Source organism: Schistocerca nitens, chromosome 8 (assembly GCF_023898315.1).
Source record: "Schistocerca nitens isolate TAMUIC-IGC-003100 chromosome 8, iqSchNite1.1, whole genome shotgun sequence".
Lineage (NCBI taxonomy): Eukaryota > Metazoa > Arthropoda > Insecta > Orthoptera > Acrididae > Schistocerca > Schistocerca nitens.
The window spans coordinates 602,203,704-602,229,917 of NC_064621.1; the positions used below are offsets into that span (position 1 = coordinate 602,203,704).

The following is a 26,214-nucleotide window of genomic DNA, read 5'->3' on the forward strand; positions in this document are numbered from 1 at the left end:
TTCTCTTTAAATTTTTGTCATTTTGTAATGTTCTCGTTCACCCACTTGGGCAATTACCATTGTAATCCTAGATTTAAGAACTCAAAGTAATATTACGGGGAAAAACCCCCTTGTGACTGTTAGGCCTGGGAGCATTCTCTCACCCCCACGAGGGTGGAGTGTTTCAGTGTGCTGTGCTCCGGTGCCCCTCATCATCGCCTGGTTACCCACCACCACTGATACCGCCAACACACACTCACAGCATGGCGCCGCCCCACTACCTTCGCACCAACTTCACAAGTTTGTTATTCAAGAGCCTTCCTTCAGGCCACTTTGTAACTTTTGCACATATTGATATCACTATGTTATGGATGTTAATTCCTGGGACCCTTCATAATGTTCATATATTTTTTAAATGGAATAATCAATTAGAATAAGCTCGTTCATTTTCATCCAGAGAGCCTTCTTCGGAAGGGGAAAGGATGTGCAGGGAGGAGACCCCCCCGAAAGGGATCATTGCCGGCAAAATTTCATTAAATAAATTTTCCATGCATAATGTTCGGCCGTAGCCGGCTTGGGCATACTGTGGTGGAAGGTGCTGGCCGGAAGACCATGGTCGGCACATTCCTGCCACGTGCTCCTCGGTCAGACTCAAGTCCCACGGGTTGGTTGCGCTGACGGGGGTACGCTACTAGCAAGGTGCGTTGGCGGAATCAATCCTCCAATCAGAGACTAATCGTGTGATCACATGGGGACGCGGCCGGGAGCGGCGAGGGCGGCTAGGAAACAGCTCCGCGCTCTCTTAGCTTCAGGCCTCGGCCCCGAGTAGTCGCTTCTCTAGCCTCTGCCTCTCTGATGAGCAGACGGCAACCCCTCTTGGGGCTGCTCAGCCCTACGTAGGCACCAATGTATCATCTTTACAGGAATAAACTGGGTCCATTCCACTTCATTACTTTTCATTGTACAATGCCCTCCGCTCCTGACCTCTATCCTGATGAACAAAACGTTGTCACAGCAAAGTTACACTACGCTAAAGCAAGCTTTCATATGGTGCTACACACAACCAGAACAGTGACTACAAAAGATATTCACGCATGAAAACATGGGCCTTAAGACTCGGTCACAAGTGCTCAAAAATCTATGTATACTAGCAGGCCCTACCTGAATAATCTTTACACTTGTTATAGCTTCATAAACTTCCAGTCACCATGTTCGCTGTCATTGCAACACAGACAGACATGGCATTGCAAGTGTTAGCAAAGAAGGCAGACAACATTGCAGGTTAAGTAAGGTTTCTGCTTGTGCAAATATCAGCAATAGTCAAGGCAAGAAAATGGGAACAGGCAGAGAGGTGGAAGCTGGCACTACTAGTCCCGCAATGTGCACAAACACTTCTCACCAACTCCACACACTGAGTGAACCCATCTTGAAGCAACTAGCATCACAAGAGGGGGAAAATGCTGCACACTGACAGTAGCCATGAAGTTGTACTTTGAAAAATAGAAAACTGCCATGTATCATGACTCACTGGAATGGTGGTGCTGGTACCATACGTATTTTGGAAACTCAGCACATCAATGCACTCAACCCTGCAATTACTCAAATTTCAAAGCAGGGTGCTAACATCTATTGCAACAACAGAAGTGCCCAGACAACAGAGTGGAAAAAAGATGGGGAAACACCACATTAGCAGCAGTCAACCCGTCACACTGATTGGTTATACAGGACCAGTTATTGGACAAATTTCGAACTGATATGGGTTTGAAAATCAGCATCTGTCCAAGAGGTGCTGGTGACACCGATGGCAACAATGCAATATATAATTATTGGGGCCAATGATTCCAGGATCACTACCTAAGGTGAAAATGTCGAATGCTACACTTGGGTTCAAACTTCCAACCGACATAGGCTTTTATGATTGCAGATGTGTCTGATCACGTAATCGGAGTGGACTTTTTACATGGTTATCAACTTATGCCTGACTTGGTCAGCCACTGATTAGTACCAGTACCCACAGAATGGATAATGACTACTGTGTCTTCTGAGTTCTGTCAAACGCAGTGTGACGTGCCTGTTGCTTTACCTTCATTGACGTGTGATGTCTCTACCGTATCATCCATGCCAAAGAATACTGATTTGTTTCTGTGCCCACAATGAAGTATGCATCTTCAAAAAAGAAGAAAGCCGGGAGTCATAAAGATTCAAATGCTGTCAACAATATCTGAGGAGCCACTTTTTCATAATTTACTTCTATATTTTCCGACACTCACCAAACCCTTCTGTGCCACCAGGAAATGCTCACACAATACTCAGCATTCCACCCACAGTGTCTGCATCCACAGAAGCTACTCAGAGCATGAGCGGAGTGCAATCAACTGCTGGAAGCAGGTATTGTGACCAGGTCGGATAGTCAGTGGGCCTCCCCAGTCTACATGGTTTGTAAAAAAGAAAATTCCTGGAGGATATGTGGAGATTATAGAATGCTTCACAGATGCACAATCTGAAACTGCTACTCTGTACCAAATGTAATGGATTATTTACAGCACAATTAGTAGTGCAGAAATATTCAGTGCTACAGACTGCACCAAAGTGTATCACAAATTCTCATGGCGCCAGCTGAAATTAAGAAAAACAGCAGTGATCACACCATTCAGCTTATATGAGTTTCATGTCATTCGGCCTTAGGAATACCGCACAAACTTGGCAATGGTTCATGCTCAAAGTGCCTAGAGAATTAACATCGTGTTTTTTGCTACATGGATGGTATTATTGTATTATCTGCTAGAATACAAAAGCATGCTGCACACCACAGCAGATTTTCAGCTGTTTAAAAGAATATGGTGTAATTATTAAAGTAGGAAAGTGTGTTCTGGAAAAGCAAAAGTTTAAAATGATGGGATACTTGGTCTCCCCGGCAGGACTGTCAGCATTATCATAGCAGGTTGAAGCAGTATAACAGATGCCTCTTCGCACGACTTACAAGAGACTTTGCAAATTCTTAGACATGCTGAACTATTATCGACATCACTTGCTTCACTTAGCTGCTGTCCAAGAGCTGCTCTCGACATTACTCGCCAGCAAGAATACTACAGGGAACTGTAAGGTACTGTAGGCTCTGGATACCAAGGCAGCTTTCCAAGACTTAAGGAAACATCTAGCACATACACTTCTGCTAGAACACCCAAGACTGAACACACCCTCTTGTCACTTATGGTAGATGTGAGCCCAACAGCTGTGGGAGTGACTCTGCAACAGAAAGTCAAGGGCAACTGGCAGCTACTTGCCTTTTTCTCTAAGAACCTGACTCGAAAACACTCAACATGGAGTGCAACTGATCGTGAGTTGCTTCCTGTTTACTTAGCAATTAAAGATTTCCGCCCATTGGTCGAAGGGACATTTTGCAATTTTTACAAGCCGTTGGCAGCCATTTTTCAGTGTGACATTGATCTCAACTCACTGCACCACTGCAGGCAGGTCGAGTACATTGCACAGTTCTCAAGTCATGTCCTGCACATAGCAGGTAAACACAACCAGATTGCAGATTGCAGATTGCTCTCTCGGAATAGTGCCAGTTTAAAATCTATTTGTTGGATAGAAATAGTGTTAGAACAACACGATGATCTTATGTATATAGACTGAAGTGGGGAGTGAAAATTTGTACCAAGTTCGGGAATTGAACCTGGATCTCAAGCTCACTAGGCAGGTGCACTAGCCACTAAGCCACCTTGGCACAGCAGTTTGCACAACTGCACGGATTACCCTGGCATGCCTCCCTCCAAGGTGGTGTAGTGGCTAGTGCACCTGGCTAGTGAGCATGAGATCCAGGTTCAATTCCCGAACTTGGTACAAATTTGCACTTGCTGCTTCAGTCTATATACATAAAATCGTATCTGTATGAGACCAGTAAAGTCTCTGAGATGGTGTCATTTCATTTGTATAAGTACCTGCACCCAGATTTCAGGCTGGATATGACCATCAAACTGTGTTGCAGCTCTGGTGTATGCCAGCCCAAAATGGGCCAGATGATGTTTGGTGTGAGGCTGCAAGAAGGAAGCAGTGGCCCTACATACTGAAACAATACTGTCACAAAGTTTTCGCATGCTGCATAACTTAGCACACCCAGGAGTCTGAACAACAGCCAAACTAGTCTCCGCTAAAGCTGTGTGGTCAGGGGTGCAGAAAGACTGTCGCGCTTGGGCACAAACGTCTGACATGCCAGTGTAATATCAGCAGGCATGTCTCCGCACCTGTTTCGCTTCCTGACGTTGTCAACCATATTTTTACACATTTGGGCAGTATAGGGCCACTACCATACTCTGACAGACAGTATTTGCTAATGATCATCGACTGTTTTATCAGGTGGCCACAGATTGTCATGGTACAAAATATATCCACTGAATTGGCTGCAAGAGTACTGTTGCTTGCTTGGCTCTCCAGGTTTAGCATTCTGCGAGACATAACTAAGGATCACAGGAAACAATCTGAAAGCCAACTATTCAATAAACATCTTCTATTGTGCAGCTGCGACCACCTCTGCATTAGCTATCATCCAGTGAGCAGTGGAATGGTAGAGTGATTCAACCGCAGCCCTAATATGCAGTTCATAATCATGGTCAGAAAAACTGCCACTGGTTCTACTCAGGTTGAGAATGGCAGTGAAGGAGGACATCAAGATATTTTGTCTCTTTGAGGCATTCCTCACCTAATATTGGCTACTGAAATGCTTGTTGTTTCACAATGAAACAATTTATTTCACAATGTCGATTACAATATGGCCAATTAATACATTCCCAATATGAATATCTTAATTCTAGACACGGCAATTGTGAAAATGATAAGAGTGCCACTCACCATACAGTGGAGATGCTCTATCACAGATAGGCACAACAAAAAGACTGTCAAGCAGGTAAGCTTTCGGTCGAAAAGGCCTTCATCCGAATCAGAAAACACACAGGCGCGCGCACGCACACACGCAGACGCAGACACACACACACACACACACACACACACACACACACACACACACATACACACACACACACACACACACACACAAAACATGACCACAGTCTTCAGTCTCTGGTTACTGAGGCCAAATATCAGAATCCCAACAATTACTAGCAAAAAGAAGTGCATTTCCTTACTTTTGTTTCTCCACAAAATATTCACAGCACCTTCCTTTGATGTTCTCCCAGCCACACTGGATGAAAATGAAAAAGAGGTAATTGGCCCAGGTGAAAGATGCATGGTTTTCAGGTCATGACATCGTATTACGTAGTAGAGACTATTTGGAAATCCATTTGAAACAACATACTTCAAGAACTTTCCATGATATTAATGCACTGAGGTTGGGGGCAAGAAGACACCGAGATGGACAGCCCTCAATAACAGGGCATATAGATGACATGCTTAATGTCTTGAAGCATTTTCTTAGTACAGCCGAAGTGAAATCTGTACTTGTAGAGTATGCATGAACTGCAGAAGTTGCTGCAGTAACACAAGTACACTCTGTTACAGAAGAGTGCTTGTATTGATTTGCAATTCCTGGTGAGGGAACAGATTTTTGAGAAAGCTTGTTGACAATCTGAAACGGAATATTTGTGAAAAAACTCAACCTTCCAGTATGATCCATCAATTGCACCAAATGACAAAAATACTGTTGATACCAACTTAAGCAGACAAAAGTATTGCTGAGGTTTTATTCCAAGACAGGCCAGCTGCACTAACAGACTGCTGTGCTACTGTGTACTGAAAAAGTCAGTATTTGAAAATGTTGTGTTGTATGTATAAATGTTTTAGCCACTAACTTTGTAAATAAAATTGTGAACAGACTGAAAACTTGCATTAAGTGTAACATCTTCTGTTACATCTTGACTGTGACAGCTTAAATTATGGGAATGTGAAAAGTTTCACTGTGCATTTGGTCACATGTTGAGCACCTTCGGATTGTATATGTCATAGGCAGCGTTTAGTGAATGAAGTGTTCAAGACTAACGTATGACAAAACCAGTTGTGAACACTTTCTTCAGCAAATACCATCTGTAACATACAGAATACAATATATGAGGGAAACTGGTTAAGACCGCTATTGTGCAACATGATTACGTCTACAATAAGAAAGAGTACATTCTCTTTATTTGGAAATCTGACCTCATATGACAGTGGTTTTCATTCCCCAGTCTTGTGTGTACCTTTCATATTTATATTTGTCTTTTCTACCCACTTTTAACATACTGAATGTCTGAAACTGCCCCCCCCCCCCCACACACACACAAAACCTTCATCTGTGTATCTCTCAGTATTAAGCTGACAATTTTGGAAACTGTATTTCAAATTATTTCTATATTTTTATTTCAAATCCTCCTTTAATGAAGAAAAGATGACTTTATGTCATCAGTTCTACTTACTCTGAGCAGGTTTCAAGGCCAGTAGCTTAGCTAAATGCACATCTGATTCTAGTTCTGGAAGAAGTGGCAGATCTAGTCCAAATTTATGAGTCAGTGCTCGATCTCGAGCCTCTGTTTTCTTTTGAACACGTTTTTTTGCCTGGAACAAGTATTTTAAAATTACTGGTGCAGTCATATACATGCAGTCAGTAAATACATCTGGTACCAATGGTCAAGCAAACAGAGTTCTCTAAATATTTAGAAGTTGAGAGGCATGTAATATTAATTTAGCATAGAGAAATTGGTAGATAATTTTCACAATGAAGTAGATGAATTAAATAATTTAAAATAAGCATATATGCACCATCAGTTGTATGATTATATATTTATTCTCTACTGGTTTTGATTATTACTATCATCTTCACAGGAGAAAAACAATGTATATCTCCTGTGAAGATGGTTGTAATAATCGAAACCAGTAAAGAATAAACACACAATCGCACAGCTGATGGCACAAATATACTTTTTTCAAATTATGTAACAACTGTAGACAGTCATTATCAAACAGCTGCAGACAGTCACCTATACAAAAGCTCTATGAATTAAATCAGGTGAAACTGAGGGAATTAGATTAGAAAATGTGACACTAAGGGCAGTAAATGAGTTTCATTATTGCAGCAGCAAAATAAGCAGCAAAGGTCACATTAGTGCCAGACAGGCAATTTAAAAAAAATTCTGAAAAAAAAATTAATCTTTTAACATCAAGTATAACTTTAAATGTGCGCGGATGGATATGTGTGTGTGTGTGCGCGCGAGTGTATACCTGTCCCTTTTTCCCCCTAAGGTAAGTCTTTCCACTCCCGGGATTGGAATGACTCCTTACCCTCTCCCTTAAAACCCACATCCTTTCGTCTTTCCCTCTCCTTCCCTCTTTCGTGATGAAACAACCATGGGTTGCGAAAGCTTGAAATTTGTGTGTGTGTTTGTTATTGTCTCTATCAACATACCAATGCTTTCGTTTGGTGAGTTACAGCATCTTTGTTTTTAGATATATTTTTCTCACATGGAATGTTTCCCTCCATTATATTTAAATGTTCAGATGTATTTTTGAAGGTGTTTGCAGCATTGCACTGTATAGATGTGCTGCACAAACTCACCGGTGCCAAAATCCATGTCACATTCCTATCCTGTGTACCTGCTACCTCTTTCTTCTGCATTCCTATCCTATGCAACTGCTGCCTAACTTTCTGCCATCAGCCACTCTTCCCAAACTCTCCTTCCTGCTTCCTGCCCCTTTCTTCCCTGACCCACTCCACGTGACACAACCTCTCATCTAGTCAAACTGCAATTCTCTGCCACAGTGTTCAGCCAGATAGTGTAGCTGTACAGGTGTTGTGTAGAGTGTGTGTGTGTGTGTGTGTGTGTGTGTGTGTGTGTGTGTGTGTTTTGCTAGCTAGAAAATGGTTTTGTCTGAGAGCTAGCTGTAGTAACCACAATCAACTGCGGGAACGCCTTGGGCTGCGGATCGGAGCCACCAGGCGGGGAAGCCAGCGGCGGTGGAGCACGCACCACTGGGTAAACACAAGGACGAGTCGGACAACAGACCAATGACAACCGACAACAACCGACCACGACCTACTCTGACCGACACAACAAGGAAGAGATAAACAATGGAGGTTTGTAGAAACCGCAACACCAAACAGCAACAGTAAATCCAATCGGAACCAGAGCCAGGCAAAAGTCAACAACAAGCAACGCCAAGAACGCAGTACCGCTGAGACAGAAACTCAATCCAGAGCGAGTACCAGACTGACGGGACTAGGGCAGAGCGGGTCCCTATATACGAAACCGGAGGGAGCGGCTATTGGCCGCTGTCTGCAGGTGGCGTAGCGGTGGCGCCCTCGCTGCGTGAGAGCCGCTGCACGGAATAGCCGCCGCGGACGCGGAGCCCTCTATGGGCTGACTATGTCCATTTGTTCTGGCGTGTGTTCAACTTCTGCGGCGTGAGGTACTAGACTAGCAATATTTTCAGTCTACTTTATCTGCCTGTCTACAGCTCAATGCCTCTACTATTCAGAGAACTGTTACCTTTCCTTCTACATTATTTAAATATGCAATTATACAGTACACTCATAATTACTGCAGCATGTAACTGAAGTTCAGTGGTTTACTATGGTCCTATTTCAGGTGAGATGCTCTCAGAACTGGTGGACCCAATTACACAGGGAACTTTAGATAACATGAAATACAAATCATGGTGCAGCTCTCTCACATTGAAAAGCTTAGGTGGAAGTGAAAGTTACATTAACTGTCAGGAAAAATAATTAAAACCATGCAGGGATTCAGCCCTAGACAAATGACCTTGAGCTCTGACACTATATTATGCACTGAACTGGATAGAGCATTGGTTAAGGCACTTCTGGTATCCCCAGAAGTGTTACTGCTACGACACAGCATAATAAAGTGTTGTTGTTGTTGTGGTCTTCAGTCCTGAGGCTGGTTTGATGCAGCTTTCCATGCTACTCTATCCTCTGCAAGCTTCTTCATCTCCCAGTACCTACTGCAACCTACATCCTTCTGAATCTGCTTAGTGTATTGATCTCTTGGTCTCCCTCTACGGTTTTTACCCTCCACGCTGCCCTCCAATGCTAAATTTGTGATCCCTTGATGCCTCAAAACATGTCCTACCAACCGATCCCTTCTTCTAGTCAAGTTGTGCCACAAACTTCTCTTCTCCCCAATCCTATTCAATATTTCCTCATTAGTTATGTGATCTACCCATCTAATCTTCAGCATTCTTCTGTAGCACCACATTTCGAAAGCTTCTATTCTCTTCTTGTCCAAACTGGTTATCGTGCATGTTTCACTTCCATATATGGCTACACTCCACACAAATACTTTCAGAAACGACTTCCTAACACTTAAATCTATACTCGATGTTAACAAATTTCTCTTCTTCAGAAACGATTTCCTTGTCGTTGCCAGTCTACATTTTATATCCTCTCTACTTCGACCATCATCAGTTATTTTACTCCCTAAATAGCAAAACTCCTTTACTACTTTAAGTGTCTCATTTCCTAATCTAATCCCCTCAGCATCACCCGATTTAATTTGACTACATTCCATTATCCTCGTTTTGCTTTTTTTGATGTTCATCTTATATCCTCTTTTCAAGACACTGTCCATTCCGTTCAACTGCTCTTCCAAGTCCTTTGCTGTCTCTGACAGAATTACAATGTCATCGGCAAACCTCAAAGTTTTTACTTCTTCTCCATGACTTTTAATACCTACTCCGAATTTTTCTTTTGTTTCCTTTACTGCTTGCTCAATATACAGATTGAATAACATCGGGGAGAGGCTACAACCCTGTCTCACTCCTTTCCCAACCACTGCTTCCCTTTCATGCCCCTCAACTCTTATAACTGCCATCTGGTTTCTGTACAAATTGTAAATAGCCTTTCGCTCCCTGTATTTTACCCCTGCCACCTTCAGAATTTGAAAGAGAGTATTCCAGTTAACGTTGTCAAAAGCTTTCTCTAAGTCTACAAATGCTAGAAACGTAGGTTTGCCTTTCCTTGATCTTTCTTCTAAGATAAGTCGTAAGGTTAGTATTGCCTCACGTGTTCCAACATTTCTACGGAATCCAAACTGATCTTCCCCGAGGTCCGCTTCTACTAGTTTTTCCATTCGTCTGTAAAGAATTCGCGTTAGTATTTTGCAGCTGTGACTTATTAAACTGATAGTTCGGTAATTTTCACATCTGTCAACACCTGCTTTCTTTCGGATTGGAATTATTATATTCTTCTTGAAGTCTGTGGGTATTTCGCCTGTCTCATACATCTTGCTCACCAGATGGTAGAGTTTTGTCATGACTGGCTCTCCCAAGGCCATCAGTAGTTCTAATGGAATGTTGTCTACTCCCGGGGCCTTGTTTCGACTCAGGTCTTTCAGCGCTCTATCAAACTCTTCACACAGTATCTTATCTCCCATTTCATCTTCATCTACATCCTCTTCCATTTCCATAATATTGTCCTCAAGTACATCACCCTTGTATAAACCCTCTATATACTCCTTCCACCTTTCTGCCTTCCCTTCTTTGCTTAGAACTGGGTTGCCATCTGAGCTCTTGATATTCATACAAGTGGTTCTCTTCTCTCCAAAGGTCTCTCTAATTTTCCTGTAGGCAGGATCTATCTTACCCCTAGTGAGACAAGCCTCTACATCCTTACATTTGTCCTCTAGCCATCCCTGCTTAGCCATTTTGCACTTCCTGTCGATCTCATTTTTGAGACGTTTGTATTCCTTTTTGCCTGCTCCATTTACTGCATTTTTATATTTTCTCCTTTCATCAATTAAATTCAATATTTCTTCTGTTACCCAAGGATTTCTATTAGCCCTCATCTTTTTACCTACTTGATCCTCTGCTGCCTTCACTACTTCATCCCTCAGAGCTACCCATTCTTCTTCTACTGTATTTCTTTCCCCCATTCCTGTCAATTGTTCCCTTATGCTCTCCCTGAAACTCCCTACAACCTCTGGTTCTTTCAGTTTATCCAGGTCCCATCTCCTTAAATTCCCACCTTTTTGCAGTTTCTTCAGTTTCAATCTGCAGTTCATAACCAATATATTGTGGTCAGAATCCACATCTGCCCCTGGAAATGTCTTACAATTTAAAACCTGGTTCCTAAATCTCTGTCTTACCATTATATAATCTATCTGATACCTTTTAGTATCTCCAGGATTCTTCCAGGTATACAACCTTCTTTTATGGTTCTTGAACCAAGTGTTAAGTGTAGAAATTAGAAAAATTTTATTAAAACTCATTAACATAGTCATGAGCAAACTCAAGTCAATGCCAGGGCAGAGGCAGAAGCAGGAAGCAAGCCAGTATGACGCAAGGAGGTCAGGTCGATAACACATTACAACACTGTCTGCCTGACTGAGGACACGCCTTCGACAGGAAGAAGACATGACAGAAAACAAAAGGAAGTTAGACAAGCATATTCATTAGCTCATAAGACATGTTACAAGAAATTCTCTCTCTTTCACAAGAGTATATAGTGAGGAATGAACCTGGCAGTAAACAGCCTGTTAAGTGAATATATCAGAATGAGGAGGACACACAGCACTTGATTCTATGATTACAACACTGTAGTAAAACTACGCCACAGATGTATGAACTAGGCGAAGATGCACTCGAGATGATGACCTCCACCTCATGAACATCGTGTTGCTCACTGTCTGCCATCTGCTGATGGAGAAACAGTGTCTTCCGAAAACACCACACTGCAGGGTGCTGTCAGCACAGAACTTCAATGTGGAAGCCAGCAACAGGGCCACTTGAGGTTCACATTTCTGTTCAATTCTCAAATGCCTCCAAGGGCTTGCAACCTACCAGGGATAGAGAGGAGATCAACCAACCACATGACTACAGACACCATGTACATTGTGGGTGGGTAATCAAGGGTCATCATAGAATTTGGAGTGGGACCAAGGAAACCCCAGCAGCCAATGCAAGAACCACTTTGTGCAGTGCAGTGCAATGGCCACTGACACCTTCTCCTGGGTGTGCAACTGCTGAGCTGACTCAACGGACATAAGATAGAATCCAACATGCAGCTGTATGTGCCCCAGCTGAGGCTGGTGCAAAAGAACGACGACTTGTAAACATTGCGAGTAAATGACTGGATTCTAATATTAATGTTTTACTAGCATTGTTGATGCTTGACAGGTTCCTAACAGCTGTTTTGATCTAAAGCAGAGGCGTCTCCACTCAGCCCTCTGTAATATCGAGGTTGCCACTATTCTCGCATGGCTGAAGAAACTACCAGTCCAAGATTAGATGCTGCTGTCAGCACCACTCCCACTGCATCTCATGGACAATACGTTTGACTGCAGTCTGTAAATATAGGGATCAGCCCTGTAGCTTGCAGCCAATGCTGTGTTTACTGGGAATTTCATCTATAACTTCTTGCTATGCCAGTTTGTTGCATCCATGCTATGTGTTTTTTCTTGGACTACTCTTCAGCTTTTTACTTGTGACTAAGGTATTGGAATTTGTGCTATGGTCTGGTCTTGTTTGCAATGTTCCCTCGTTGGATTTCTTTAAGCCTACAATGACTGTGCTGCTCTAGGCTGATAGCACAAGTGTGTGTGTGTGTGTGTGTGTGTGTGTGTGTGTGTGTGTGTGTGACAGTGACAGAGAGAGAGAGAGAGAGAGAGAGAGAGAGAGAGAGAGAGGAATCACTTCAAATCCCTGTTCAGCTATTCAATTATGCTTTTCAGGGAGTATTTCCTTTCAAAATGGACATAGAATTGCTCAGTTTAAGCTTTTGCCCCATCTTTAATTGCTTTCTATGTTTTAATATATTTTGTGCAGGTGATGTGCCACTGCTCTTAAGCATTAAATAAAATGATACTTCCAATTGAAGTAATCGTACTACGCAACACATAATTGTCAGTAACAAAAATAAAATTATTGAAAGTAATCTTGCATCACAGTCATGCATTTATACAACTGAGTAATCTTAGGGAAATTTGTGATTTCTGTATACCCCACTGACATGTGTCTATCAGCAGTATACTGGAATAAGTATATACTGGCCAACTATTCTGCCCACATGTAAATTTACTGATTATATTTTACCAAACAAAAAGTAAGCATGTAATGGTTATAAACCACATTCAAATTGCAAGTGTGCAAAGTCAATATAGATAACAAAGCTAGAAATGAACTTTTATGTCAGGAAGGAAATCAGTAATGTAGATTACGAGAATTTTAGGAAAGGATGGATTGCTATGCACCATAAAGACCTTAGTGCAATGACCAGTCGGAGCTGCTGGTGGTAGTGGTCATGTGTGCCTGCAGTATGCTTGCTTGAGTGAATTTATGGATGTCTTCTTTGCTGAAGAAGGCTTTGGCTGCTGAAAGCTATAATATGTAACAGTCTTTTTGTTGTGCCTGTCTACAAGTCAACGGATCATCCTTACGGTGAGTAGCAATCTATCCTCATCCTAGTATTGTTGATATTCCATGTGAGTTTCCACTGTTTGATTATGAGAATTTATTTGATAGACAGGTACACCAAATAAAACTGGGCAACAAGTGCAGCATCTTAGAAAATGAAGGTTATAAAGACATTGATGAAAGAGGCAATTATTAACACAAGTACATAGGCAAATGCAAAATATGTACAAAGAAAACACAAGAAAAGAAGATCTTAAATGGAATAAGGAAAGTATTAAAGAGAGAGTAAGATTTCTAAACAAACAATAATATGAACAAGACAGAATTGCTTAATTAAACAAAACTATTTGGATACTTCTTCATGTGGGTCAGAAGAAGAAATCAGAAATTGGTAAGAGAAACAACAGGAAACAAAAGAGCATGGAAAAAAATTAACTTATTTTGGATAGGTAGCACATTTCACCAGTTAAAATAAGAGCAGACACAGCAACTAATGACAGGAAAAAAGTACAAATATTTAAAGAGATGAAGGAGAGCATGAATATTCACACCGTCCCACAGAGAGTAACAATCCACAATGGCATTGTGAATATGTTAAATATGTATTCAGGATAAGACATTAATCATGATAATTAACAATGAAAATAATGACAATATATAAGTAATGGCAGTGAGATGTATAAATCCATGTGAGATACAAGGATTGGTAAGATGCTGGGAGATGATTAAATCTGAAGGAAAGAATATACAAAATAAAATGTGTAAAATTATTAATAGCATAAATCTGTTATTGGATGAGATTCACCTTGAGCAAACACAGTTTTTTTTCTCTTCATTTTTACCCAGACACATTTTGCAGAAGTTACATGCATCATCAGTGTTTTTTATATTCACTTATTTATTTAATGCTACATGCTTTGGGAAACCAGAAAAAATGAAAAACTGTGAAAAAAGGTGTTACAGTCTCATTTTTTTCTGGTGTTCCCATATCTTCACTGTAAAAAACTGCTCTTCTTAAGTTTACAATATCATTGTGAGAGTGGAAGTCTAAAAAGTACTGTTTTTCACAGTGAAGATAACTGGGAACCAGAAAAAACATGACAAACTGTGAAAGAAAAACAACTTAATGCAAAACATAAAAAACCACAGCATGTGAGAACAATAAATAAAATAGAAAATCCACTTACGCTGTAACTTCAGCAAAATATATCTGGATAAAAATGAAAAAATTGCGTTTACTCAAGATGAAAAAACAAATTTATTTTTATACAAATCTGGACATGAGAGCATCAACTGCAAGAAGAATATTAACAGCATATTTGTAAAAGAAGGCAGTTCACCAATGAAATAATGCTGCAGCCATTCTGCTTCATTGGAAAGGCAAATGAAGCGTAAAAAAACCATATGCTTATCAGCCTCCTATCTGTAATATACAAGATATTAAGTAAAGTTATCACCAACCACATAAAAGAACATTAAGTTTTGACTGAGCACTGGAACAAGCTGGTTTTGGAAATAAAGGTAGTGTAATGTATGTAACAGTTCAGACAAGACGAGAATAGAAGCTCCTGAAATGTGGTGCTACAGAAGAACAATACAGATTACATGGGTAGATCATGTAACCAATAGGGAGGTATTCAATAGGACAGAGGAGAAAAGAAATCTGTGGCATGACTTGACTAAAAGAAGGGATCAGTTGATAGCACACATTCTGAGACATCTGGAAATTACCAATTTACCGTATTTACCCAATCGTGAGATGAGGCTTCTTTTCCAAATTCATCATTTGAAAAATACAGGGTCGTCTCATATTCACAGATTAAACTATTGCAGCTGAGGTTAACATTTCTGCATTGTTAAGTCGAGTATATAGGGCTCGTCTTACATTTATAGATGAAAGCTTTGGCTATTGAGGTCACATACAAATTTATTTTGAAGAATGTGGAAGCGCAGGGCTGGGCAAATGATACTTGCATTCACGCAGGCTCAAAATTTCCCAATATGCCAAAGTGCTCAGTACAGTATCAATGCTGCTCAAACAATCACATGACATTTGACTCGTATGGCACTAGTGGAAGGGGTATGCGAGAAACTATTAACTACCCAATACAACAGTCTACTGCTCTACTCAAAATGTGACAATTCTGTGAAACATAAAAGGGAATTGCATTATGTTCTATCATCCTACAAACTCTTGTTGTATTTGAACAGTTTTGCAATAAAAGTTCTCATACTTGTATGGATACCATATACAAACATTAATGCTAATTGTTAAGTAAAGGCAACACTCAAAACTGAAAATGTTGTTCTTCAAAAAACATTACTTGATTCTGAACACAGATCAATATTTTATTTGATTATGAGAGAGTGTAATGATTTACCAAGTGGGTTGCACGTGAGAAATTAATCCACTGTTCATGTGTTAGAATTCAGAGTAAAAAGTTTACTAGCTTTTAATCAGCTTTAGAACATAAAGGAGACATTCTGGTGAAACAAGAAGGAAAATTAATATATTATACTGTAATAGTTGTTGCAAGAATAAACTGCAGCAGCAAGACCCATTATGAAGATATACCAAGGATGGCACGATGAGTGAAGTTTGGAAATTGGACTAAATTGTGATTGTGATATTTCATTTATGTATTAATTGCTGTTGTTATATATTACTTGCAGTCCATGTTTCACAGTTGCTCAAGAACAGCACTGTGCAAGTATTGGAGGGGGGAACAGTAATACCAGCTTGGCTGAGAACTAGGACGAGTGTGGGGAGGGAGCAGTGTGCGGGCAGCAAATTACGTCATGTTGCCAACCGTGGAAATATATACCATGTACTTTGGTCTTTTAGGAACATCTACCACATTTAAACTGCAGTTTGCCTGAATCCATTTGTAGTCATAAAGGAACTGATTTTAAAATTTGACAAATACTCAACAATGCAGGGTGAGGTAAAAGTCTGGATACACCCCTATAAACCTCGAAAGGTGTGAGGAATCATAATGGCGTCTGGTATGGGATGTCTGTAGGTGGGGGCGCAACGTATAGGAGCTATGGTAACAGTGACAGTCATCTTTAAATCCACCATCTTGGATTTGGGTTATGTGTTTCAAATGGGAAGGGGGCCATGTGGCTTTTTGAATTCCCTCTTTCTTAGGAATATACATGTGAACTCTATTTTAAGATACCTTCATTTGCGTAGGAGTTATGACCGGTCAAGAAATGAAACTGCGTGGAAGTGATCAATTCTGTTTATTGTTGCAGGTGATCCACAATGGCACACAACAGCAGGCATGCATTGAAAATGTGTTAATGAGCAGTGGATGAAGTACCACAGTGACTGCTGCCAATTTCAATGCCTGGCATCCTGAGAGAAATGCCATTTCAAATATGACAGTATTAAAGTTATTGGACAAATTTTGTGTAACAGGTTCTGTGGTGAACAAGCCACTCAGTGGACATCCAAGAACAGCCACTGATGAGGAGACTGCAACAGCAATTTTGGCATCATTTGTGAAAGGTCCCCATCGCAGTATGCGTCGATTATCAGCAATATCTGGTGTTAGTCAGCATTCAATCCTGCGTGTGTTCTGCACACACACAGTTGCGTCATCTCTCGGAGGATGACGAGGTGCAGTTTGCGGAATGGGCTCTGGATCAGTGTAACAGAAATCTAAATTTCATACAACAGATGTTGTTCAGTGACAAAGCTAGTTTTTATGTGCAAGGCGAAGTAAACAAACAGAATCATTGTTACTGGTCAGATGCAAACTCCTTCAGAATGGAACCCTGTAAATGTGCTGGTGGTGAAAAAGAGACGGTTTGGTGCATGTTTGGGACACAAGAATCGTGGTTCTGATGTTTATTTATGGAACCTTGAGTGGAGAGAGGTATCTTAACATGCTCTGTGATTGAGTGCTTCCAACACTACTGAATCCACAAGATGATTCCCCAACCTTCTTCCAACAAGACGATGCACCTCTCCACTATTCTACCAAAGTCAGACAGTTTCTGGATGAACAGTTTGGAGGTCACTGGATAGGTAGGAGGGGTCCTACTGAACGGCTACCACAGTCCCCTGATCTTACACCTCTTGACTTTTATCTGTGGGGACATTTAAAATCATCGTATATAAGGTAAAAATCAACAATTTAGCCCACCTCTGCTGGCATATTGAGGTTTGTGCCTCTGTTGACCAACAGATCTTGCAATGTGTGCAGCAGGACTGGCAAAAAAAGACTGATTGTGTGCGAGCACAATGGAGGTCATATTGTGTGTACACTGTCAAGCTGACTATGACAAGTGTCCTAAACTTTAACAGGTCTTAGCTCCTACACAAATAAAGATATCTTAAAACAGATTTCTTACGTGTATCCCTGAGAATGAGGTAGTTCAAACTAATGTGCCACATGATTCCCTTCCCATTTGAAGCAAGAGATATTTCAACATTCTTACTTCAGTATATAAGCGAAATCCAATATGTATTCAGATAAAAACAGCTGTGTTCTCAGGCCCCACAGTAACCCAACCTCAGAAATCACAACGTAGGAAGAAAACCCCAAATATTTGTGACAATGAAGACTTAAATTTCAGAGCTGTTCTATTAGGATAATTAGGATGAAATATAATGATACCACAGATGAATGGTCTGCAAATTAATGTCAACCATTTATTTTATTTTTCCTTGTATTATCAAAATGTAGACACTCAATAAACAGCATAAATTTAGAGTACGTGTAATGTTAACTTCCTAATATCTGTCTATAAAACAATTTGCAATTTTGATTAGCCAGAATGTGTTAAAAATAAATTTTTCTCAAGAAGCCACTTGAAAAAATGGGGGTTGCCTTATAATCAGTGTTGTCTTACAGTCAGGTAGATACAGTAGTAATGGAGGGAAGTGTGTGGGTTGAAGATTGTAAAGTAATACCATGAAATGGATACAATAAGTAAGTTAAAAAGCATGTAGCTGCATTAGTTATTTGTTGATGAAGAGGCTTGCACTGTACAAAGCAGCGTGGAGAGCTGCATCAAACTAGTCTTCAGACTGAAGACCGCAACAACAATTCTAACAAACTTTGTAACAACAGTCCTTGAGAAATAAGGTATTTATTCAGTATACTGAAGAATGAAATGTATATCAATGTTACAGCTGCTCTTAAACTTTATCAAGATATTCAGAAATTCAGAATTGATAACAGAATTTGGCAATTAGATCTTAAATATGAATAATCTTCTAATCCTGCCAGTCATATCAATGGATGAAACCATACCATTGATACCTACAGCTATGTACGGTGGGGTCGCTGCAAATGGGGAATAACACAGTATCTTCAGCTGACAGGTCAAGAGAGTACACCATTGGTTGATTTAATGCCAAGTAGTCAATGACCCAATCTGATTTCTGCCTGCAAGTGAATTTGTTCATTTCTATGGCTGACTAAAGTACTGATGACAACTCTGCACCATCCCAATTATTCTCTGGACTGGTCCATGTAATTTATTTTTATTTAGTTGCTGCTTTCTTTTAGTCTGTTATCCATATAAAAGAACAGACCAAATATTGAACATGAACAATTCTAATGATCTGCAAATGCTATTTAATGGGGGGAAATATATATAGAATAACTACATTAAAAAATAACTAAAAAAAGTCTGGATACTACCATTTGGGCATCCAGCACACAGATATCTGCTCATCCCAAATCCAGAAGGCACACACTACTGGTCTATTACACTATGCGACATTGGTAGATCACAAATTTTGTAATTTGTAATCCTGGACTGCACTACTACCACACTATACTACACAACAGCACACAACACTACTATTCTTGGTATTAGAACCCAGCTGGATCTCTCATTTGCCTGGACGATTATTCCCTGGCGTTCTGAGGTGCAACACAGGATTCGAAGGGGCTATGGCACCCAAGGTGGCTGTCAGGTCTCAGGAAGTCCTTCCTGGTCCTCCCTGAGGCTCATCTTCTCACTGCTTCCAGAATGTTGTTATCATGATGTAAGGCGCCTTCTCGGTTGTCTATCAGCATTGAGGGTTTGTGGTTCATAAGCCAATATCTTAGCTGTAAGCAAGTTCAGACACACTCTCAGATGATGTGATCTGGGGTACCCATTGCTCCACGTTCACAGGTGTTTGTGGGCACTGTCCTATTTTCGGTAAGTACTGGGATATGGTCCATGTCCCAACAGATAATGTATAGCTCCCTTGGTCGGAAGGAAGTATGTCATTCCTTTTCTTTGTCTTATGTTAGGAAGGAACTGGTAGGTTCTCATTCCTGTTTCTCCACTGTCCCAGATTTCTTGCCATTCTCTATCAATGCATCCTTTTATTTCCTTACTCAATACAGCTTCTTCACCTTATATTCATGCTTTTTGAGCCAATACTGGGCACCTCTCTGTCTTACTGCTGCATCTAGATGTAGCAAGCCTAATTTCACCAGCAATGTCTCAGTCGGTGTTGTTCTATATATGTCAGGTGCTGAAGTACACTTCTCTTTGGTCACTGTAGAGCCTGTGCTGTCCTTACCTTTCTGGCTCTTTGAGCCCAAACGCCCCACCCGTAGCCCACAACAGCAACTGCCTACTGCTATTCACTTCTACTTCGGCGAACTATGATACCATTCAGCTACACAATTGTGGTACATTCTTATTGCACTTACTGGCAGCTGAAAACTTCTTTGGTCAACTGCTGCTATTTTATTTACGATTTTAAGGTGTCTCATTTCTATGTGTGTTTGGAGGTTTTGCTTTTCATCGATGGTAATTCCTTTTCTGTACATAGGATGGCCATTATTCTGACTGCTGGATCTCTCATTCTTGATAATGTTCCTTTTAGTAACATATAGACTGCTTTATGCACTGCTATTGTTAGTTTTTTTCTATGCACCAGTTGCTTAGTTTTTCAATAACTACCCTACTTTTTCCTCTACTTTAGTCCTTGTGTTAGCAGATACTACAATTACCAGATCATCTGCATAGGTGATGCAGCCCCCAATGTTTGTTATACTCTGAAGCTTGTTCAGTAATGGCTCCAAACCAACATTCCAGAACTCTGGACCACAAACAGAGCCCTGTGGACACCCTTTGATGGTGCTCCGTGTTGCACCTGGGCCTGATTGGGATATGAGTACAAAGACGTCTGCCTACTGCTATTCACTTCTACTTCGGCGAACTATGATACCATTCAGCTACACAATTGTTTTCTGCCAAACATACTACTTGTTTACTCCAATGTAATTCCAGTTGTGCTACTCCCCATTGGCTACTCCCAATTGCTTTCATTTGTTGTTCTGAACAATCCACTGAATCATTAATGGTTATAAACCATATATGATCTATTTTGTGTTTTGGTGTAATCAACTTTTGTGATCTAGATTGCGGCCCACAAAACCGAAACTGTCCTACACAGCCTCAAAGAAAATGTTGAGGGTGTTATATTGGGGACATGAAAAAGGTATAGGTGTTTACGAAATGTAACAGAACCATCTTTGTTTTGCTGATGACACTGCACTATTTGCCTCTAGCACACATAATTTCATCAACTATAAGGATAATTTACGGAAAAGTTTGAAAGGAGCTCTGAAAAACTAATTATGTAATAAGACTACAAAACTGTATAATCAGCAAATAGAAAAGTAAATAGTACAAATTTACAATGAAACCATGTAAACAGAAAATGAGATTTTGTAGCAGGATGGAAAGGAGCAGAAATAAACAGAAGAGTAAAACTGGACTGGAATTATTATGGGAAAACCAAGCTTCTGATGTGTCTGAAAAGGAAAGGTTACAATTGGTTTGTCTCATCAATTTTGATGAGGGCAAGGAGACATGGACTTCTAATGAGAAAACCATTCAAAAACTGAGGGTTACTTCATGAGCAATAGAGAGCTGCAGTTGAAAATTACTAAGAGAGACAGGAAAACAAATAATTGGATCAGGGAGTAAACTGGAGTGGAGGATGTAATTATGACAGTAGTGAAAATGAAGGGAAGGTGCACTGGACGTATAGACAAATAAATGGAAGGTAGAAGGACAAGGAGTCCTTTTCTGAAGGCCAAAAAATAAGAAGGCACAGGACAATGACCTAATGATTATACAAATGTGGGGGAAATATAGATGTGTGCAGCTCAAGATTATAATGAAAGGAAAAGTCTAGACACCAGTATTATTCAGCAGTGGATGTCAAAAGGCTGATAATGATGACATGGAAACAACAAATTTCTTGGAACACCAGTCTGCATTACATAACACATTAGAGAGATACAAATATTAATAGTAATTTTTCAAGCCTTGAAAATAAAGTGAAAGTACACAAACCCGAAAAGTTTGTCGTAGGGCACAATTTGCACTGTAGTCATCTTGCCAGCGATCCTCACGCATTGCTGCTAACCTACTAAGAGTTGGCATGATAGATTTAGCTCCTTTCTGATCTTTGTCACCATGTTCCAACTTAAACATAGCATCATCAAAAAGACGCTTACTGGTTGCCTTATCTTCAGGAACAACCTGTTCATTTTGTGTCGGATCCCATCTATTCTCTTGACGTCGGGCACCAGACACTATCACATAATCAAAATTCTGAAACAGAAAAAAATCAACAATGTAAATACCCACATAAATGAAATCAAATCAAACAGAACAGTTTGCCAATAACATAGAAATATGAAGGATAAAGAGAAGAAAATCAGTGCTACTAAATATGAGTCAGACCAAACAGACTGTAATTAGAGGTGTGTTCTGCTATCTCTGGATTTATTTTCATGTAAATTATGCAATGTAGGGCTTTCAGGAAGTCATGAATAATTACACTCATGTACACAGGTGCCAGTTTAAGTTTCAGGTTTGTGATTAACAATAGCCTCAAAGCATTTTCTTATAACATGTATTTGAAATACTGTTGGAAAAAGTTCCACAGACTTTCAGTCATGTCCCACTTGAATTAGTGCTCAGTTGGGACACTCATCAGTCAACATCAACAGACTACAAGCCTTGCACAAATGTCCAGGTGGAAGCATATAATTCAGAACATTCTCCTGCCATAACACTGCTTAAATAATATAAGGAAATATTTCCTTGGTGTGCACTGCAGACATTGTCTCACATCTTACAAACATGGGGTACCAAACTGCCCCCTCCCCCCTCTTCCCATCTCCCTCCCCTCCACAAGTGTAATGGTCTGTTGCTGCTGAAAAATGTTGCATTGTGAATCACTGTCATGGGCTTCCACGAGTCTCTTTCTCTCCATAGCCACCATATAAACTGACTAAAGTGCTTCTTAATCAGTGGCAATGGAACATAATGATGAATCATAAATGACAAAGAGCACATTTTTTATGAGAAACCTGTAAAATAGCATAAGAAATGTGTGCCACCATACAAAGATGAGCTTAGACCTGAAATTTGATCCGAAGAAATGAACTGTGCAGTTTATGCAAGTTACAGTGTTTTCACACTGTAACCTTGTTTGCACCCAACAACCCCATCATTCTATTATTGAGGCGATAGATGTTCTTGATCATATTTTGCTTTATTGCTTGTATTATGTTTTCCATGTCTGCCAAATTTGCCATACGCTTCTAGGTGCTAACCATATAAATAACTGAAAATGAAATACACAACTGAGTGTTGTACTTACTTTATTCTTTGTAAGTTACATGTACCTACAATGTTATGACTCCAATTTTATAACAAATAAGTTCTGAACATAAATATCACACGATACAAACAACTGGAAACAAAACTCATATCAAACAGTAACTACACTTCTGCAGTACCTTATTTCCACCTCCCGATATACCTAGTCCTCTAAATACCAGCTGTTACGGTCATATGCATACAAAGTCATGAAGGAATTGAGACACAATATCATAATCTATTATCAAAGCCAACTTGACTGTGACTCCAAGAACAGTACTGCTGATTCCACTGATGTCGTACAATCCTTCCAAAATTATGTTTTAGTATTCGTGTAAGTTATCCATATTGGGAATGTTGAAGCCACTTTACTACATTACCCCATATTTTGCTGTCATGAATAATAAGTTCAGGGACACTAAATAATTTGGCTAATTCCAAAGCTGTATCACATATGAACAAAGGAAGCTGCTTCATAATATCCAACTTAAATAAAAGGCTGTTTTGAAAAGTAACATTTATTCAGCAGATGCTAGAAGACAAAATATTGCAATCCAAACATATCAGCCGACTACGTCGCTAAAATATAAATGAGAATATTAAATCCTCCATACATTCAGAAATATTACAGATTCACACAATCTAAGAGCAGTTGTGGAATCAGCATAAAACTCCTTTACAATTAAACAATTTGCGCAAAAATTCTCACCCCTCTTAAATTTCATTTACTTTATTTTGCTAAGATGGCGGACAAGTTTGAGACTATAATGGTGGACTCACCCACAACTGCTACGACATTAATATACAACAAAGAAATTTAATATGTGCAACAGAAAACTCTTTTAAGTTAATACTAATATAAATAAAAATAAAGCTAGCCTTCAGGCAGCTTAATTCTAATATTAAATATATTTTTATACTTCATTTATTGCCATCACATCCCTTAAACTGGTGGGGAGACTGATGTCTTTAAATACATTCTTGGTAGACAAAAGGGTAATGTGAGAGTGTATTGATGATATGGTAGGTCACTTAGACCCACAATACTTTAAACTTTTGTGACACCAATCAATAGCAGCAGTGTGTAAACATATCTGATGTCAACCATTACAAATTTCTGTGAGTTGTTGGAAGATAAATGCTGAGTTATGATGACGTGTTTTATTTAGCAATAGTTACATTGCACAAAGCTACAAAACCTGACAGCCCAAGTGAACATCAGGGCCAGATACCTGGAATTTACTGCATCCACCAAATTCATTGTATTAGTTTGATGAAATTCACAAGCTGACCTTGTGACATGTAATACCAAATGGGAGTTCAAACATTTTTTACAACCCCACACATAGGTAAGACTACAGAATCCATCTTGAGGGGAAAAAAAAACTTTATGCTGGCTTCAAATATGATCCATAGTTATCCATCCAAATCATTCCCTTAATTTGATTGCTGTTAGTACTTACTGCAGGATCTGTTTTTATTTCAAAGTGATTATCACAAAGATGACACTTCATCCGGAACTGATATACTGGTGTACTGTAGTACATTCCAACTTTCTTTTTCTCTGCATTGTACCTGGAAAAAAAATCCTGTTATTTAAACAATTCTTTTCATATGTATAAATAAATTACCCTGTACAAGAATATAGAGAGGGAGAAAGCAGCAATGGCAATACACAATGCATACTATGAGAGAGAAAGAGAGAGAGAGAGAGAGAGAGAGAGAAGAGAAGAGAAGAGAAGACTGATACAGAGATCAACCTTCAGTGCATTGTTTTGTTATCAGTACACTTAGCACAAACTGGTTGATTTTTCTAATTCAGCAATACAATACAGCTGCAACGAAGAGCAATGGATGACAAGCAGTACAATGTGTCAAAAGTTTTAATACCTTTTAGAATCGATCCACCTTTCTAGCAGCTACAGAATGTTATCAAATGTCTTTAATGCCTAGCAAAAATAAATAATATGCTCATTGGTTCTGTACTCAAATCTCATCATCAACAGTGTTCTGCCAAAAGGCAGGTTTTCACATGGTAGTTTTCCAGGCTGTCCAGTCTTCTGTCATCCTCTTCAGGTCTTCGTAATTTCCTCTTCCCTTTATGTCGTCTATCATCTTGCATCTCCTTCTTCCTCTCCGTCTTCTCCCACAAACCAATCCTTCCAAAGCATCTACTAGCAAGCACTTCTTTCTCAAGGAATGTCCCAGCCAGTTCTTTTTCCTTTCTCTTACAACCTTCAGCAGACATCATCTCTCACCAACCCTTTCCAATACTCTTTCATTACTCACTCATTTCCATCCAGCTTATCCTCTCCATTCTCCTCCACATCCACATCTAAAATGCTTCTAACCTTTTTTTCATCCTCTCGTCTCAGTGTCCATGTTTCTGCCCCATATAGTGCGACATATCAGACAAAACATTTGCCAAACCTTTGCCTTAGACCCTTATCTAATTTATGGAAATTCAAGTTTTCACCTCCTGGTGACAACTCACATCTTCAGTTATTGTGCTTCCAAGATATTTAAATGCACTTACTTGGCTAATGGAAGATTGTCCTATTTTAATATTGGACAGTCTGTGTCTTGTACTGATGACCATACTCTTTGTATTTGCTATGTTTATTTGCATCCCATATTCCACACAAGCTTCATTCAGATCTTTCAGCATGGTATTCACTGTCCACTCACTTTCTGCCACTAATACCATGTCACCCCAGCAAATCTTATACATTATATTCACTTTCCACCATTACATATTCCTCTTTTCCCATCTAAGCCTTTCACAATAATCTCTTCAAGGTATGCGTTAAACAACAGTGGGGAAAGGCAATAACCTTGTCTAACACCTCGCCCAATGCTGCTTCCTTCTGACATTTCATTTCCAATCCTTATTCTTACTTTCTGGTGTAAATATACATTCTGTACCAGTCATATCTCTTTCCAATTTACTCCTTTCCTCTTCAAAATATCCATCAGCTAGTTCCACTGAACTCTGTCAAAAGCCTTCTCTAAATCTATAAAAACAGCAAAGGTTTCTCTACTTTTTCCATATATCTTTCCCCTATAGTTCTTAACAGGCGAATAGCATCTCTTGCTCCTTTTCCTCTTCTAAATCCAAACTACTCCTCTGCAATCCCTCTATCCAGCTTGCCATAGGGTCTTTTATTCAACACTCTCAGCATGACTTTAGCTGCATGAGAAATTAGTATTTCTCTTTTTCTCTATTGGTATCATAAC

General features: G+C 39.8%; 1 protein-coding gene across 2 annotated transcripts in view; it reads right to left on the reverse strand.

Annotated features, from left to right (window-relative positions):
• Window positions 1–26,214, reverse strand: part of LOC126198426 (coiled-coil domain-containing protein 130 homolog) — a 109,104-nt gene that overhangs the window by 43,057 nt on the left and 39,833 nt on the right. For both annotated transcript variants that reach the window (XM_049934734.1, XM_049934733.1), the window contains exons 3-5: window positions 24,441–24,552; window positions 21,661–21,921; window positions 6,387–6,525 (exon numbers count right to left, since the gene is read on the reverse strand). In XM_049934734.1, the coding sequence (XP_049790691.1) occupies window positions 6,387–6,525; window positions 21,661–21,921; window positions 24,441–24,552 (512 nt within the window). The remainder of the gene's footprint in view (window positions 1–6,386; window positions 6,526–21,660; window positions 21,922–24,440; window positions 24,553–26,214) is intronic.